This window comes from Triturus cristatus, chromosome 1_2 (genome assembly GCF_964204655.1).
Source record: "Triturus cristatus chromosome 1_2, aTriCri1.1, whole genome shotgun sequence".
Lineage (NCBI taxonomy): Eukaryota > Metazoa > Chordata > Amphibia > Caudata > Salamandridae > Triturus > Triturus cristatus.
In genome coordinates this window covers 1,178,514,480-1,178,534,042 of record NC_140580.1, presented here as the reverse complement: position 1 = coordinate 1,178,534,042, position 19,563 = coordinate 1,178,514,480, and the positions used below count along the sequence as shown (strand labels likewise).

At 45.5% G+C, this 19,563-nt stretch overlaps 1 protein-coding gene across 2 annotated transcripts in view; it reads left to right on the top strand.

Annotated features, from left to right (window-relative positions):
* PKN3 (protein kinase N3) overlaps positions 1–19,563 on the top strand; it is a 391,919-nt gene that overhangs the window by 57,552 nt on the left and 314,804 nt on the right. For both annotated transcript variants that reach the window (XM_085614062.1, XM_085614063.1), the window contains exon 5: positions 242–393. In XM_085614062.1, the coding sequence (XP_085470188.1) occupies positions 242–393 (152 nt within the window). The remainder of the gene's footprint in view (positions 1–241; positions 394–19,563) is intronic.

Here is a 19,563-nt window from a genome sequence, read left to right as displayed (position 1 = left end):
ATTTAATACATTTTAATTCTTAGCCTTGACGCCTCTGGTGTGCCGGGGGGCTCCTCTGGTGTCCCGGGGGGTGCCTCTGGTGTCCCAGGGTGCGTGTCCCAGGCTCCGCCCCTGCATGTTCTCTCACCGTGGAGACTGTGAAGAAATGTCTCCCTGAGCTGGTGTTTCATATTCCTCTTTTGTGCTGCCTTGAAGATGTCTGCTCCATGTAACAATTGGTATTGTCTTCCTTCCCTTTCAGTCCGGGTGGAACCCTCCTTCAGTGCCTTGGAGCTCCGCCTCGAGGAGCTACGCCATCATCTGCGTGTTGAGTCTGCTGTCTCAGAGGGGGCAAAGAATGTGGTGAAACTGCTTGGAGGTTGGAAGCTGCAGGATCGGAAGGTTCTGGCTGAGGTGAGATTCAGTGGATGAAGACTGACATCCCTAGATTGCCAGCATGTCTACATGCTGTCTGTGCTGTGTCACAGATCCTACCCAGCGCCAGGTACTCGTGCATCATAATGTCAAAAATGTATGGTTTGGACTAGAAGTAATATAAGACTTTCAATTAATAAAACAGTTAATACATAGATAGCTAAGAACATTATTACACTTACAATGATCTGCCTTTGCAACAATAAAAAACCCTCGCTGAGAGCTGTAAACCACAGCTCCGTTCCAGCAGCACCATACGCTGATGCCCTTACTAGCCACCATGCAGGCCACAGCTGAGATGCTGCTGGCTAGAATGGCTGCTGAGTCAGAGGCACACCATGATGCTGCTGTGTCTTGGATTGTAATGCTATGGGCTTCAGCAAGGGCAGTAGCCTCATCTATGCAGCACACTGGGCAGTAAAGTGCATAGCTCTTGATTTTCCACCTTTCAGTCACCGTTTCCTCTGTTGTTCTCATGGTTATTGTTTTGCACTATTGGCCCATACTGGCAAAGCGCCCAGTCCAATCCGTACACAGTATGTGCAGCACAGCTCTGGGCAAACATGCTTCCAACCCACAGTTCACCGTAAGTGGTATGTCACCTGCTGATAACAAGCAATGTATGATGTTTCCTAACATTGTGTGTCTGTAGCTTTCTTACTCTTGAACATCATGCCTAGGTTTAGTGTAGTTATTCCACGCCTCACCGCCACCAAGCCCAATCCTGTGGTGTCTTTTCCACACCAGGTTTATTGCACTTGTTGTTCCATGCCTCACCGCCACCAAGCCCAATCCCGTTGTGTCTTTTCCACACTAGGTTTATTGCACTTGTTGTTCCATGCCTCACCGCCACCAAGCCCAATCCCGTTGTGTCTTTTCCACACTAGGTTTATTGCACTTGTTGTTCCATGCCTCACCGCCACCAAGCCCAATCCTGTGGTGTCTTTTCCACACTAGGTTTATTGCACTTGTTGTTCCATGCCTCACCGCCACCAAGCCCAATCCCGTTGTGTCTTTTCCACACTAGGTTTATTGCACTTGTTGTTCCATGCCTCACCGCCACCAAGCCCAATCCTGTGGTGTCTTTTCCACACTAGGTTTATTGCACTTGTTGTTCCATGCCTCACCGCCACCAAGCCCAATCCTGTGGTGTCTTTTCCACACTAGGTTTATTGCACTTGTTGTTCCATGCCTCACCGCCACCAAGCCCAACCCTGTGAAGTGTCTTTTCCACACTAGGTTTATTGTACTTGTTCCACGCCTCACTGCCACCGTGCACAATCCTGTGGAGTGTCTTTTCCACACTAGGTTTATTGTAGTTATTCCACGCCTCACCACCCCCAATCCTGTGAAGTGTCTTTTCCACACTAGGTTTATTGCAGTTATTCCACGCCTCACTGCCACCATGCACAATCCTGTGGAGTGTCTTTTCCACACTAGGTTTATTGCAGTTATTCCACGCCTCACTGCCACCATGCACAATCCTGTGGAGTGTCTTTTCCACACTAGGTTTATTGTAGTTATTCCACGCCTCACTGCCACCGTGCACAATCCTGTGGAGTGTCTTTTCCACACTAGGTTTATTGTAGTTATTCCACGCCTCACCACCACCACGCCCAAACCTGTGAAGTGTCTTTTCCACACTAGGTTTATTGAAGTTGTTGTTCCACGCATCCCCACCACCAGGCCCAATCCTTTGTCGATCTACAGCAACATTCGATTGCGTTAGGCATGAGAAGCTCTGGTGTATCCTTAGGGACATAGTTGTGGAGTCCAATATTATAGTTTTTTAAAAACAATTATACAGTAATGCCAAGGCAAGGGTGTGCTATGAAGTAAGTGGAGAATACACAGATTTGTTAAAAATTACGAAGGGTGTAAGAGAAGGTTGTGCTGGCCCCCTTCCTTTTTAACCTTTATATAAACGAGCTAGGACATACACTTGCAAATAAATGTCAAGATCTCCCCCAACTAGAAGGGCGGCCAATACCAGCTTTACTATATGCGGATGATGCATTGTGATGGTGCGTACCCAAGTGCGCCTACAAAGCATACTGAACCACTTCTCTGCCTTTATGCATGATTTAGGGCTAAGGCTAAACGTTACAAAAACCTTTATAATGAGATGCGGCACAGGTAGTTAAAAATGTAGAGAAATGAACATAGATGGGCAAAAGATAGATTTTACAAACCGATTTAGCTATTTGGCCTTTCTCTTTGACCAAGAAGGTTCTTGGACCCATGCGGTGCAAGCCAGAAAACTGGCTTTCATGAAATCAAATGCTGCCTTAGCTAGTTTTGCAAAACAATTGGGTAGGAGACTGCCGTGCAAGCTATTACAGATATATAGGGCTAAGAGTGTGTCAACTGCGTTCTACAGTGCTGGGATCTGGGGATACTCAGAAGTGCAGGCGCTCCAATATATGGTACTGACAGCCCTGTTCAGTACCACGTCGTATGTTTGCCACTCATATTTCAGATGTTATAAAAGTGGAACCAATCTTATGGCACAGAATATGGACTTCTGTAGAAACTACCCTTAACAAAGATATTTTAAATGACAGTCGAAAATTGGATGGTGCTCTAAGAATTCCATGGCTAAAATATGTGCGGGATTTTATGAATGATTTTGGCCATTCAGAGTTTTATACTAAGCCATGTACAATGGACACTGACAAGAAAAGAGCTAAAAAGGAAATATCTAATTCACCTTGAAGCTCTTAGACTAACAGTGGAAAAGCCAAAGCCCACAGTATTGCACAATCAAATGATTTTAACTACGTATAGCATCCATCCATATCTTACATGAGTCTGTGGCATGTATGATAGATTTCTATTAACAAGATTTAGACTAGGGATACTGCATAGGCTAATAAGTTATCCAAAGATCAACGATTGGTCGAAAGTGTTGCAACCATGCCCGTGTGACGATCATTCAGAACAAACTACACTTCATGTGGTCTTATTCTGTAAGTTCTATCAAATGCAAAGAAAAAAATGATTTTACTCTTTTTGAAAGAGCTTGGTTTTAGCAATGTCGCCCCGCCTCTTTAGCACTACAGCTTTTAGATCATGGGAATATTGTATGGATTATAGCAATGTACTTAAAGAGCATAATGATTTGTAGGAAATCCATCATAATGTGACTGTCTGTAGGACTAAAATCTAATGCTGCAAAGGGCATCGAAAAAAGTGATTTTTAAATGCATGTGCATCATTGGAAATATAGTGCACTAAGTTTTCACATTTATTCTTTCTTCAAGTATAACCATGTATATAATATTTGTGATTTTATCTGGTTTTATGATTTTCTAAAAAGAAATCGAATGAAGCTATCTTTGACTTTGGAATGTCTTTTCCACACTAGGTTTACTTTACTTGTTGTTCCACGCCTCACTGCCACCACGCCCAATCCTGTGGTGTCTACACTAGTAGCGTGTTACTCGCTGAAAAGCGCTTTGATGCCTTGTCTGGGGTAGTAAGCGCTATATAAATACAATTGCAATACAATAGTTGTAGTAATTAACTTGGCTCTGTATAGCTACAGGTTTACACTCCACGCAGCACTACCCAGCCTGCTTCTCAATCTTAAGTTCACTCCTGCTGTCTGATTTGGTGTGCGCCCTTATTTTTTTTTTTTCCTTTGCTGTAGCCATACCAAGTTGTGGCCTACCCTGATGTCTAGGTAATCAAAATAGGTAGCTCTCTGAAGCAGCCTTTGGTGTTAAAGGTACATTTCAGCTGATGTCTCATGTTCTTGACTATGCAATTCATCTTAACTGCTGACGTGTAGTTTCCTTTCCATCAATCGTATTCAGAGCTCTCCAGCAGATGATTGAAGGCTTTTCTCAGGTAATGCAAACTGCATTGCATCTTCCTCAAACAGCCTTTTAAAAAAATCCAACTAGTGTGTGTCCTTGTTTAATTGTGGAAGCCGCTCTCCAACATCACTTATAAGCAAACTAAACTGCAATGACGTTAGTGTTGCTCAGATAAGAATTTACCTTAAAGGAATGAAAAGGCAGGAGGCTTTTGGCACAAAAGGAACACGTTGGTTTAATTAAACGCAGCAGCCAGGAAAATCTCGACAAAGCGTCTGAGGAAAGTCTCTCGGTGTACAAAGTTTTGGCTGACATTATATACCTCTCGCGAAGTACAATGACGTAATTTCTACATTCTTGAAGAAGCATCTGAGTCATAAATTAACAAGTTTGGTCATCTGATAAGGACACAAATGGCTCTCGACCTCTGGGAGAGCTAGTATGTGTGTCCAGATGTCCGGCATGAGAAGCGTGTGGTGTGCATGCCTTGTCCTGATTGCCGGAGTGTTTCTATCTAGATGTGGTACCCGGCTTTGTGGCATTTTTGGGGAATGTTGTTCTTTGGCCAAATGATTTTTATTGGGGCCAATTGCCTCTGACCGGTTTGTGGTGTAACTACCTGTCAAATCGATCAGGGTTTTCCCTGGGCGTTTGTGTGTGGGTAAAGAGCGACCCCACATGTGACCTGTTCGGTAGGCATGGGTGCGGGTCGCAGGACCTTTCTGACCACGTATTTCTGATTTGGGGTTGATTTGGAGGTCCCCTTGGGTAAATCTGACAGCAATAATACGAGTTCATTGGAACTCCTAAAAATAATATGGCAGTCACTGATATAATTTCTATCAACATTCCCAACATTGTGCGTACAGTTGTCATAGCGTAAATCAATATTGTCTTCACCGATATTGACATAGGTATGCATTCCTAAATCATGGCGTACATGGACATTGCTTTAACTGGTAACAACATTGTTATTTGTGCATGGATTATGGCATACATTGACATCGTTATTGCCGGTTAAGTGTCTGTGTTAACACAAAGCACAGCTGAGATCTATGTAAAGAGTCCACCCATTGGTTGGCCTTGATTAGGTGTTTTTTTGTCTCGCCTAGGCAGCACTTGCGCTATCTCGTCGAGACATGCTGTATTCAGGATATGGGATTTAAGCTCTGCCCATACTCCTCCCATGTTTTAATTCGCTCCTTTGACTGTCTTTTGGAAATGCTTTTGTTTCTATGGTTAATCTCTTTTGTCCTGCCTTAGTACCTCCTTTTCTCCTGTTGTACCCTCCTTTAAGGACTGCCCCTGTTACATGTGTTACTCAGGATCTGTTCTATAGTGTAATGAGCACTATTTTGCTAATTACTTTATCCGCGCAAAGGAGCGCATCACGTTGCGCTTCAGCTCTTAACAATGGTGGTCGCATGCTTTTTTCATTTTCTTATGCGCAGCACGCCAAACATTTTTCAGCAGACTGGCATGCTGCGTTTGAATTTGAACAATGCCTGCAGTGTGCCTTTCTTCTAGCGCGGCTCACCAAAATACTTTTTTTTTTATGCAGCAAGTCGCACCTCGCTTGATCTTCATGGCGGCCACACGCCTTTCTTTTATTCTGCGCTCAACTGTTTTCTTTACTGTCATGTTTAATTCAGCGCGCACGCCGCGCTTGATCTTCAATAATTAGAGAGAGACGTTTGTGCTTACAAAACATGTATACACGTCCTAACGACTACTAGAGATAGATTTGTATTATCATAGTATGTGAACAGGATAGTATCCTAACGGAGTCTAGTCTACTGTTATTATGGGAGGAATTTGCTCATAAGAAAGGTCTTAGCTTCTTTTTTGAAAGCTAAAGTGGACGAGATTCTTTTAATGTTCGGGGGAGTGAGTTCGTAACTCTTGGTGCAGGACCAGAAAATGCTCGGTCATAAGTTCTCTTCTTTTGGAAGAGGGCAGGTTTCTGTAAGAGATCTCCACGGCTCTGGGACACTGCTGCCTCCTGATAATATCCTTTTCTGGGGTAGGTATAGTGGCGTTGTGTAGTGTATCGCTTTGTGTGTGATGCATGCCATCTTTAGTTGGATTCTTGCTTCATAGGGTGGCTAATTAAGTGCTTTCAGATGAGGGGTGATGTGGTCTTTCTGGAGCCTGTTATAAGTCTTGTGGCCGCATTGAGACAAGCTTTTAGCGGTCTGTTGAAATCTAGATAGTTGTGCATCCGTACTCCATCCTCGAGATGACTAATGCCTGGACAGCCGTTTTGAGGTCTTATGCAGCTATGAAAGGTTTCAGTTTTCTAAGATGGCTTGGATGGAATCGGGCATTTTTTACCGTTGCGTTAATGTGGGTTCGCATTTTCAGGTTTTTGTCTAGCATAAATCCTAGAGATTTGGTTGAGTCTACTACACTCAGAGTACAGTTTAGCGCAGTGATCAACTTGGTCCATTCCATTATACTCGTAGAGCTTTTCTCAGGGGAAGTCAGAAGGAATTCTGTTTTCTGTGGGTTAAGCTTGAGATGATGATTAGTCAGCCAATGAACGGTCTTCTTTAAAGCCTGGTTCATTATGATGGTCTCGTCCAACGATGTAATCTTGATATATGGCTGTGTCATCTGCATACATGTGGAAGGTGAGGTTTACCTGCTTTAAAATTTATGTTTGTGGTTCTACTTGAAGAATGAATAGAGCTGGGGATAGTGTTGATCCCAGTGGTACTCCAATACGATTTGGGGATGATGCCGATGGTGTTTGGTTCACCATGAATCTTTGCGATCTGTTCTCTAAGAAGGGTCTGAACCACTCTAGGACTGTGCCCCCTAAACCCATCCTTTCCTCCAGTCGTTCTAGTATTTTGGCATGGTTTACTGTGTCGAATGCGGACAAAGGGAAACAGCCATTATTAAGCGTTCATAACCACGCATGACCATTACTACACATATTTTACAATGAACATGCCTTTACCACGAAGCTTCTACCACGAATATGCCCAGGTAAAGGCGTGTTCATTGTCATGGATGGTAATGGTCATGTGTTAGGAACTCTGGGCCGGCGGAGAACTGCAGCAGAAGTGGTGGTTTTAGGGATCAGGGTCAAGAAAAAGGACAGACTTGGGGTTCAGGGACAGGCAAAAGGGCTGATGAGGGGGCGGTTTTATGGCTGGTGGGGCCAGGGGAAGGGTTACAGAAAACTGGGCCGGGTGGGGGACTGCAGCAGGGGTGGTGGATTTAGGACTTGGGGCCAAGAAAAGGGACAGACTTTGGGTTCAGGGGGCTGAGGCAGGGGGTGGTGTAAGGGGTCAGGGCCAAGTACATGCATACCACGCAGCGTTCAACTCACTTCTGCTTCTCAGGACCCGTCAAGCTGTCCCTTGGACTGGCGGACTTAAGGATCAAGAACCGGCAGCAGGGGAAAGTTTACTCCGATTCTGGCCTCTCTCGTTGGAAAATGAAAGTCCATTCATTCACAGTGTTTTATTCAGCACTGTGAACGGATCACATGGGGAAAAACAACAAAAGTGCGTCGCAACTGCATACCTGCCGTTACAAAGGTAATGCCTTTACCATGCATGTCAATTGAGCACCTACGGGCCCTTACCAAGCATGCCTTTATGACGATATTATCGTGGTAAAGATGTATATGCTGTAAAATGATCGTACAAAATCCATGCGTGGTAATGATGCACGCGTTATACGGATAGCTATGTAAAGGCATGCGTGGTAATTGTATGAGTGGTTACGTCATACAACCGCGGACGAAAGGTCGAGCAGAATTAGGAGACCGGTTTCATTGCGGTCTAGCGCAAGTAGAGCGTCGTCCACTATGTGAAGAATTGCTGATTCACTACTGTGATTCGGTTTGAACCCTGCTTGGAAGTCATTCAGAAGTTTGAATTCAGTAATGTGTTGTCTCAGTTGTTGTTGAACAAATTTTTCCAGATCTTTGGCTAGCTTGGGAATGTTTACCGGTCGAAAACTGTTAAGGTCTGAGGGGTTCTCAGTAGGTTTTTTTTAAGATTGGAATGACTTTCCCCGTTTTTAGGCAGTCTGGTAATGAGCCTTGCGAAACCAAAGCATTAATAATCTTGGTCCAAGAGGGGATGAGCAAACGGTGGATTGTAGACCAGCATTTTAAGGGGAGAGGATCATTGGAATGATTGTTTGGTTTTATGGTCGATAGTATTTTGGGAAAATCTTTGTGGTCCTGTGGTCTAGTTCCCTCTTCATAGGGATTTGTTTTGTTGTTTCAACTGGTTTTCCAATCCCTTCTTACAAGCAGCTTCTAGTGTTGATGGTCTGTGAATATATTGTTATAGAGCGCTTGTCCACTGATCAGGCTTCTTAGTGTTAGAAACGATATAGGAACTAATCAATAATGAGGAGGAAATACATATTGGGGACAGAATCATTTAGCTGTTTTATTAAAGGAAGAGAATGCTAAATGGCGAATCTCTAAAGCAAGCTTATGTCACGTTCATTGTTTTGTGCACAAAGAGCACTTTGAATGAGAAACCACTGAGGCTTTTCAATGTTGGTGTGAGGAAATGTCTCTTTTTGGGTGGTCACCATCAAGTTCTTCGACTGATGCTGCCGGTTCTTGGACTCTGAGTGTGCACCGAGACCTGCTAACCAGACCTCAGTGCCTTGACCCTGAAGTGTATGTCGAATTGGCTGTGCCTAATTGGAAATGGCTAGCTTACCTGTAAGTCCCTAGTAAGTGGTACCCTGGTACCTAATGAATGTACGTTAGAGGGGTACATCAAGGCTCGCAGGCCTGGTTGTGCCACCCTGGAGGTCCCCCAAGTAGAGCGGGTCCCACAGTCCACCACTGCAGACTGATAGAGCAGTCGTGCACCGCAAGCCTGGCTTTGCCATTGAAATCAATGGCAAAGTCACCACTTCCCCTGTACATCTCTCTAACTCACCCAGGTGGCAAGCCTAGCACGTCCAATGTCAGGGTGCATCATAGGTCATGGGCAGGACCTGTATTTAAATGTCCTGAGGCCAAACACGCAAAACTACAGTTTTTACTGTGGAAAGACTTAGTCGCTCAATTGGTGAGTACAGGATTACACGCTGACCCCTCAACTGCGCCAACCCCTGAACTGTGCAACCAAAGTGGGCACTTCGAGGTATCAAACCACTTGTTACATTAAGCCTGACTTGTATCTCAAGACTAAGTTAATGTAACTTTTTGCAGTGTCCATCTTTTACAAAGCTGCCACTTTGTTGCCTTTTATAGCTCCTTTGTCTTCCTGAGCACACATGGAGCCTGTTCCTCAAGACCGCTTTATGCCTTCCTGGGTAGAAGTGCCATCAACTCTCTGGAAGCGAAACGATGACTGATTACAGGCCAGGGAGTTGTCCCCTTCCTCCTGCAGGAAGTCACTTGGGTGTTGGCACCACAAGGCAGGAGCCATAGGTGAAGCCACCTTTGAAGGGCAGATGTGTAATACTAGGGAGGAGGCTGCCCCATTGTTTAGGCTGACGGGCTGGCACAGGGAGCACAGAAGGTAAACATTTGCCAAACCGGTTTCCCCAGAGTCGTGTAGCCCTGAGGTAGCCACACCCCAGGTGTGGGCTAGTTACTTCTGTAGAGAAGTGCCCATTTTTGACATGGTCACCCCCACTTTTTGCCTCGTATTTGATGTGACTTTGACTGGAAGGGCACTGGGTTCTTGCTAACCAGGTCTCCAGTACCAGATCTGTTTCCCAAAACTGTGCAATTGTACCCCAATTGGCAATACCTTTAGCACTCCCTCAAAGTCCCTAGTAAATGGTACCTGGGGCAAGGAGGCTAAAGTGTGTCCCTAATGGCTACAGAATGTGTTATGCCCACCCTAAGGGACCCCTCATCAAACACCCATAAACTGCCACTGCAGGCTACGTCTTGGTGCAGACAAAAGTGAATACACGACATGGCACACATCCCTGTGTACCATGTCTATAGACACTGCATGCAGTATAGGTAAGTCACCCCTTACAGCCCCAAGGCAGGGTGCACTATACTACAAGTGTGGGCATACCTGCATGAGCAGATATGCCCCTGTACTGGAATGTTCAATTGCTGCCAGTACAAGTGAACAGGGAAGCCATTTTAAAAACATTTACTGGACATTGGTGAAAAAAGTTCCCCAGGTTATAGGACGACTTCACTGAAAAGAGAGATGTTTGGTGTCAAACATCTTGTAATCAGCCCACTCTGATTCCAGTGATGGATTTATTAATACATGCACCCAAAGGGGACATTTGCCGGAGCCGCCTAGCCCAAGCTGTAGTGGGCCAATGATGCCAACGTGGTCCCCAGACCCTCCAGACTCTAAGCCCACCTTGGGTTTCCCCACTGTGGACTTCTTGACACCAACTGCAGCCTCTGTTTGCAGGTCCCCTCTACTGTGACCACTCCTGATGACCAAAACCCGATGCCTTAGGACACCTCTGCACCCGGACCATGAAGAAGAGGATGAAAGGTGTCCTCACATCCCCAAGCATTGTGAGGCTTGAGCCCCCCCCTTCTGGTTCTGCCCGACTGGCCTCCCAGCCAAAACCTGCAGCCTCTTTTTGCGAAGACCGATCACCATAGACGGACATTGGGCATCTGGCCCTGTGTTGCACCACTGCACCTGGCCCCACCATTATCGCTGAAGGTGACTTGCTGGTGCTGCCTCAGACCTTCCCCCATACTCCTTCGGTTTAGGAGATCGGTCTTGTAAGTCGCTGTACTCTGCCTGTATGCCGTATTTTGCGAAAACCGATCACCATAGACGGACATTGAGCATCTGGCCCTGTGTTGCACCACTGCACCTGGCCCCACCATTATCGCTGAAGGTGACTTGCTGGTGCTGCCTCAGACCTTCCCCCATACTCTCCTTCGGTTTAGGAGATCGGTCTTGTAAGTCGCTGTACTCTGCCTGTATGCCGTATTTTGCGAAAACCGATCACCATAGACGGACATTGGGCATCTGGCCCTGTGTTGCACCACTGCACCTGGCCCCACCATTATCGCTGAAGGTGACTTGCTTGTGCTGCCTCAGACCTTCCCCCATACTCACCTTCAGTTTAGGAGATCGGTCTTGTAAGTCGCCGTATTTTGTTTTTCCTCACATTGGATAACATTGCAGCCTCTGAAAACTGCACTGTCGGCTTTTGAAAACCTAAAATATTTCTGTCTCAAAGCATACTTACCTGATCGTATTGAAAATGTATACATTTGTTTTCATTTGTTTCTTCATGTGCCTTTCTTTTGATTGGAGAAATGCTCCTCTTTGTCCTACCTTTGTGTGTTTTCACTTTCCTGGGGACTACCCCTTTTACATGTGTCCTTAGTTTAGAGTTTATTTATTGTTTGTACGGTGCACTATTTTATGCTTTGCGTTCAGTTGTCCCATGACGTTTCTCGCTTGCCGGCCTCTTGTTCCCTTTGAGCATGTCTGTGATCTGCTCCTGTCTCTGCCCAGGTTTTCTTTGCTCCCGCCCCTCTTGTACATGTTCTCCATTGTTTTGTTTCACCCGATGTGTTTGAAGTGTTTGCTTTTTTTCCTATTGGCATGCTGTGCTGATGAACTTTCTGCAGTTGTCTTGTTTCCATTTCAGATGGGCATGTCTCTGCATTTCTGTGGGCGTAGGGGAGACTATGCCGGCTCTCTTCCCCAGTTCGGCAGTCAGCGTTCTTGATGGTCTGCACATTGCCTCACCGGAACAGTTGGCATCTTTGTGCTTTGGGTTTCTTTTGTTTCCCTTGGCATGACCAGTGTGTTCTAATGTCCTTGGGGTCGGCTTGGTTATGGTTGCAAGCGGAAGATATTTGAGAGCTTTACACAACCCAACATTAATTTTGTGTAGGCACACGAAGCTTGTGTGATTTTCTTTCGCAAGATGTTGAGCCTACGCCGAGACTCAAACCTAGTTCCATTCCTCCAAAGTCGGCAGCTTTGGCCGTTACGCCACATCCTCCCCCCTTGCTTGCTTGCTCAGCTGGCAGATAAACAGCCACAATACATTATGTTACATTGCTAACATTTTGCGCATTAAAAATATTTGCTTGTTTTTCACAGCTTAAGCAGGGATGGAGTTTTTTCTTGTCTATGTATGTAGCATTGGTCGAGCGCACTGCTGATTGTGTGCCTCCCACTGCCGCCCTCCTTGCTCTGACAATGAAAAGCCTGAGGGGGCTCTGCGTAGTTGCTGTGCCATTTGCACCCTCCGCATTTACATCCAAGTGAGAGTTCGTCCCCGGTGCATGTTTTCCTCCCAGTTTCTGCCTTTTGGGTTTGCACTGTCTAGGATCTGAGCTGGCCGAAGCCTCGAGAAAAGGGGGAGAGGGGATGCTGATCATGGAATTACAGTGAGGAGTTGTGGGGCTGCTGCCTCTGGTGTAACCGCACATCAGACCTGCCTGCGACTTCTGAATAGGACCAGGAGCACACAGCAGTCGGTACTAACTCCAGCCTCAGCGGCTTTGCAGTAGAGTGACTTTAGTGGAACCGTGGCCTGCAGTGCTGAGCTAATGACCGAAGTCTAGCTGCTGTTTGAGGCACAGAGAACAGGACTGCCGTCTGCATACAGTTACGTTGAGATAGCCCCTCATGCAGTATTTCTTTTGCCAACTGTCCCCAGGGTATTGTCATGTGCTCGATAGGTACATTGTCGACAGTGCTAAGTTAGCATGAGCCCTGCAGCTATGATGCCGCTTTGGCGCACGTTACTACAAAGCTTTATTTTTGCAAGACTCTGTTTATGCCTTTCACATGAGAACTGTCTGCTGTGTTCGTTCTCTGCAGGTTCCTGGGATTTAGTCTGAACATTGTGAGCAGGGTCGATAAACAATGCCCCTTGTTGTTCTGTTCTGGTCAGGCCCTAGCACCTAGACAAAACATACTAACGCAGCTGCTGCTGGAAGCTCGTACTTTGATACTATGGGGACACACGTTTAGGTGACACACACTTGGAGAGGGACCTTTCCAGGGAGAAGAGCAACACGCACCTACGATGTAGAAATACCAGCTATAGTATGGTATTGTCTAAGGTAAGGAGTCTGCTGACAAAGCCCAGAGATGTTCTATTATATGATAATATTCCTTCTAGCCAAGGGGAGGGAGGTTAGGCACTAGTCCTTTCTCCATAGTCTATATCAGATGCCCTCTCCCTTCACGATGTATGGCCTAGCTGCAATGCTAGCTATATTCGTGCTATGCATTCTCTGCTGCTTGTTGTGGCGCGTATACTGCATGTTCGAGCACGTCACTTAAAATAAACATTTCAAACTATATTTGTTTCTCACTCGGATCTTCTCGGGGACAGGGACAAGAGTGCGAGGGAAACGGTGTCTTGTTACTGCGATTCCTGAGAGATCCGGGAGTGTTGTGTTCTTGGTGTCTAATCATTTGCCTCTCCGTGAGTGTGTAGGAGGAAGAATGAGACACTATAGCTAGTCGGTCCTGAGCTTGTGGGTACTAAGGCGGTAGGAAGGCACAGTCCCTATACACCGAAAAATGCACACAAAGTGAGTTTTATCACCTTCAGTTATTCACCAAGTGACAGCTGGAGGGTAGTATAGTTCTTGTTCACTTGTATTTGCTTCTCTCCTCTACTCCCTTCGTACTTGGAATTTACTCCGCTTTTTTTTTTATTACTGTTTTCTAACAGTTCACTTATTCTGCTCCGAAAAGGAATTTATTGGCCTCAATCACCTTAATAAAGCGCAGATGCACTCCTTGTCAACGCTCCTCTGTGCTTTTATATTGCTGAATTGTTAGTGCCTCCACCCAACCTAGCATTTTTCAGAGCAGCCTTGTTCTGTGAAACTGCTTCTTCATCTGGTAATTCATAAGAACAGGATTCTCAGAAAGGCCTATATTGGCATACTTGGGTTTACCTCCTGGCTTGGGTGCAAAGCTACCATTTTTGGCCTGCTCACAACTTTACCTGGTTACGCAAAACCTATTGCAGCTTTCTAGGCTATATTCAGATTTTTTTTTACAGTTTCATTTTAGGTACCAAAACACACACACACACACACACACACGTGAATTTTCAAAAAAGGAATAAAAAGTGCAAAATATATATATTTTTTTTCTGTAGAGATTTTTTTTTCTTTGGAGCAATCCCATCACTTACATTCCTAACATGTTCAGGATTTCACCTTTCCCTTCGTGCCCTGGAAAAAAAGATAAGCTCTTTGTCTTGTGGGAAGTACATCTCCAATTGTTTCTAGTTTGGAAAAGGTTTGAAGAAGACTTTGTGAATGTCCATAAATGGGTATGTTTCTGGTTGTTCGCCAACTCGCATGGCATTCCTGCGGTGATTGTTCACTACACTCCTATCAGTCAAAAGAAACATTTTATAAATGTAAAAGTAGTTTTGCACTCCTAAACCTAACCTGTATGTCAAGCTTGAATCCACAAATAACTTTGAATTGTGCTCAACTGCTTTTGCTATTTTGATGTGTGAAGGTCTTAGCCCCACACTATAGTTGTCTCAGAGCACGGGGATTAGACATAGGGCCTGGGAGAGGTCAAGGTTCAAGAATAGATGGTGTTGAAACATGTCATACTGGAGTTATCTGATTTATATCTGCTCCTAGTGCCAGAGACAGAAAATCAACTGACCAGGACGACTGGAAGGCCGCAGGGCTCTGTCAGCCGGTTGCATTTCAGAAAAGCTTCACAAATCTTTTAAACGTTACTAACCCAGTAATACAGGCGGTAAACATAGTTTACCACAAATCCTTTTCCCTGCAGGCTATTACAACACGGTTGTTACAACAACCGCGTTGTACCAACACATACCATTACCCCGCAGGTCACAACGACTTGCGGAGGGGTCAGAAGGTGTTGGATTTAAAATCCAACACTTTCCCTACTGTTGGACAGACTGGAGTTGGAATAGTAATCTATGCTATTCCAACAGCCAGAGCACCCCCCCCCCCCCCCCCCCCAGTGCAAGTCGTTTAGACTTGTGGGGTAATGGTATGCGTTGTTACAACGCGGTCTTTGTAACAACCGCTTTGTAATAGCCTGCGGGGAAAAGGAATGCGTTGTGAGGAGGCATATTTGATACAGGCATTTCGTTGAATCTAGATATTCCGGTTTTAAATTACATATTCATTATTTGCATTATGTGCTTACTTCAAAATTGCTAATTCACTGAAAAAGGTCAGAAGAAACGGCTCTAAAACAACCTTTGCAGCCTTGCCATATAATTGCAATTAGCATACTTTCACTCAACGCCACACACTTCCATGCCACACAATTCAACTCTACATGTTTCCATTTCACACCACATAATTCGACAAAAAACCACATAATTCAACTCAACACAATTACACAACCCACCACATACATCCAATCCACACCACATAATTGCACATTATGTGACAATATTCAACAGCACATCACATACCACTCCACAACACAACCACTCCGCATAATTCCACTATACTCAATACCAAAAAATTACTATCCACATATCACTGCACACCATTCCACATAATTCCACTACATAAATCTACTCACCATTCCACAACTAACAATTCCAATCCAACCCACATAATTCCATTCCACACCACAGCACATACATCCACTCTACTCCAAAGCAAAACATATGGGTAAAAGACAGTCATTTACAACGCCAATAGTTCTAACTCTCACAAATGCGAGACCTATTGCATTGCAAATGCTTGTTATACATTGGTTTTGATCTTATGAGTCGTGTGTATCATTTATTGACTGTTGTGTGTATTTGCAGATGTCTAACGCTGCTCTCTGATGAGCCTAAGGTGCTCGACCACACTGCCCCTTAGTAGAGCACCGTGGGTAGTGCTAGAACAAGCCCCTGTCCACTTATAAAAGAATACTTTGACTCCTTGCACAGTGCACCTCTTTTTGGTATACTATATAAAGAGCCAGCTTCCTAAATGGTCTGAACGCGAGAGGGGTCTCGCCTTATTCAGAATGGTGCATCCTGTTTTCAGAGCAGGCGGCACTCGCCTGCACTTTCAGAGGGGATTAGAGATCCCCTTTTAGGCAGGTGCACTCTGTGACTGCACCTGCCTGCAAGGGGATGTCTGGGGGGAGTCCATGGGACCCCCTTTTCCCCCTGCAGAGGGCTGTTCTCAGGAGGCGCACTCTCAGTGCGCCTCCTGAGGTCGTCTTTGAATCTGTGCCCGTGTCTGTAATATGGCGCGGGCGCAGTGTCAAAGGAATTCCTTCATTTACATAGGGCACGCCCTATGCAAATGAAAAAATACCCTCTGAAGGTAGCGCTGGCACTTTAAGTGCTCCTGCGCTATGGGTATTATAGAAGGGGATGCACAAGCATCTGCGCCCCCTTCTAGAATACCAAAGTGCCCCGGGTCCGCGCAAAGAGGGCACAAACGCCCATTGTGCCCGTGCGGCAGCTTCTGTAATACGGCCCCAGTTCTGTAGTTTACTCCATCAATTCCTATTCCGCATAGTTATTCCATAACATCATCTGGCATTATCATTGTATTGGTCATGGCAATTTTTTTGCTGGTTTTGGCTCGGAAGCGACTGCAATAGAAGAACAGCGAACACTCATCCGGGCATCGTACACAGAACATTTAGCAGAGACGCGTGTGCGGAATCTTCCCTTGAATGGAGTACTGTTTTAGCAGTCCAGTAATTATTGCAGCCTGGCGTTATTACTTTCCTTTTCATATCTCTGTTAGAATGCAGCTTTCTCCCTTCTTGGAGCCCAAGTAATAACATTTTTTATATATAATCAAACATGAATCCTTGCATGGTAAAGGCAAATGTAAGAAAGGCATCCCTTTTTAGGTCGTGCTTTCGATACCTCTTGTATATACTTTAGTATAATCTTCCATGCGGGCTCACTGCTTTTCATTGGTTTGTTTGTGTCCTTTAAAAATCCTGGCTTGCTAGAGGACAATCTTTCGTGTTTGCTCCTGCTGGATTGGAAAGGAGGGACAGTGTTCCCCCCGCTAGTCTCATTGTAGCATCTGTTTAGGGACTACTTTGGCATTACTCTAAGAGCATTTGACCAGAGCGCTAGAAGTTTTCAGGCACTCTGAGCTCAGACTTCTGTTTAATTAAACAGGGCTGTAATTCTCATCTCCTCCCCCGTGTGCCTGTAGAGAGACTTAAACTCCCCTTGCCAATCCTCTACACTCCATGCCAACCCCCTTGTTCCCGACCCTGCTTTTCCTTCTATTTTCTTAGTAAGCCCCGGTGTTTCAGAAGCAGCAGATCACCCCCCCTTTAACTCTGCTGGTGTCCTCCCCGCCTGCTCCTCCGATTGGCTGCTTACTCCAGTATTGGAACTTTCATAGATTCCCATAGCTTGTATCATTCCCTGTCGTCGGAATGGGAGTCTCGGTAAATAAAAAATACCATAGCAGTAGGTACAAAAGCGAAAGAAAGGCTTTGGCCTCTTCTCATTTTGTAGCATATCCACCTTTTTGTAAAAGAGACCAAAATAATACAACAACCAATCAGATTAGCCTCACCCCATAGAACCCTCCTGAGAGAACCTCAGATGTTCTACCGCACGTTGTGCAAGGGAGTCTCCACTGAGCTCTTCTCAGATTTTTCTTCAACTTCTGTGTTTTTCAACTGTTTTCTCTTCAGCGTTCTTCAGGATGACTGACAAGGAGAAAAAGGCTTTATTCAAAGCCTGTGCTACTAGTTCAAAGAAGAGGCTTTATGTGGAGGACAAACATAAGGACTGTATTTATTGTTTGTACCCTGACCACAAGGCCACCGACTGCAAGATCTGTCGTACCTTCTCTTCAAAGACCTTGAGAGACTGTGAGGGACGTTTGCTCACCTGGTTGCAAAAGTTAGTCACGGAAAGACCCCGTATCGAGTGACAGTAATGATGCCTCCTCTGAGACATCTTCAAGGAGATCTCAAAAATGGGGTAAGTCTTCACCTTCAACTTCTTTTGACCCCCCTGCCAAAACATTACAAAAGACCTCTGATAGGTCTGACAGACGCAGTCCCATCAAACCTCCTCACCGAGGTGTAAAGGAGAGGGAAGGACTGGTTTCAGAGGCACATTCTATTAAGAAGGCGAGTCATGGGCCTTCGGTTTCATCTCCACCTTCTGAGAAGCCAAGACTGTTCAAAACAATCAGCTTCTGTCCGGCCTGAGGGGAAAGCTGACAAGAAAATCCACCCGTCGACGACCGCATCAGGCACGTCGACGACTGCGAATCAATCAACGTCAATTTCAGCTCCGTCGACGCTGCAACCTAATGTTCAAGTTTCCATATCGTCGACGGTGATGACTACCTCGACATCGACGAGTATGACGACTAGGACGTTGACGACATCTACAGCTTCCAACATAATACTGACGACTATCTTGACGACGATTCCATCGACGATCACTCCATCGACGACGGTTCCGCCGTCGACGACCTCATCGACGATTAAAAGTGTGGCAATTTCAGTAAAAAGACGCCAGATTACTCCTCGTAGAGTGACACCACTACCTCCAGCTCTCCTTTTGGAGGAGGAGTTTTCAGATGAAGATGAGGGACCTTAAAGGGATGCATATAGTCCATCCCAATTACCTGTCAAATATCAGGACACAGATTCTGAGGACTACTATATAGATCAAGGACAATATCTGCCGCAAACTAGGCAGGAACAGTCGCAGCAGGGCATGGTGGCTATGCCATCTTAACTAATTGCTGATCTACAATTCATGTTGCTGGATTTTAGGAAAAGATTTCCATCTCAATCTTCTGGTCAACAGTCTGTGCAAGTGCCTCCACCTCCACCTCCTGCTCTTCCTCCTGCTTCCACAAGCTCCGGTTCCGGATCCAATGGAACCTCAACAAAATGTAGTCACAGTTCATGATGACTCATCGGATGATGACCAGGGCACAATCTCAGTCCCAGATCCAGATAGGGAATGGGATGACTATATAATTCTGGATCCCGCTTCTCCATCTCCTGCGGATTCTCCTCCAGCAGATATTGGGGGGTTTTCACAATTTAATGGAAAGAGCATCCAAACGTTTCGATCTTCCCATACCATCAGTACAGTTGGAATGTTTTCTTAATGATTTTAAAGAGCCTTCTAAAAAGTCTGTCCGTTCTATCCCAATTGTGGGCCATGTCTGGGATGAGGAGATTAAGGTGATAATCTCCAGCTACCGTCATGCCTGTTCTTCCTCGACTGGAGAAAAAGTACAAAGCTCTGGAAGCTAGCGCTGCTTGTCTGGTTAGCCAACCGAAACCGGACTCTGTAATTTCTCAAGCGGCCCAAAGGAAGTCAAAGAATCCGTCTGTGCCCCTTACCACACTGCCGGATAAGGAGGGTAGGTGCCTTGATAATG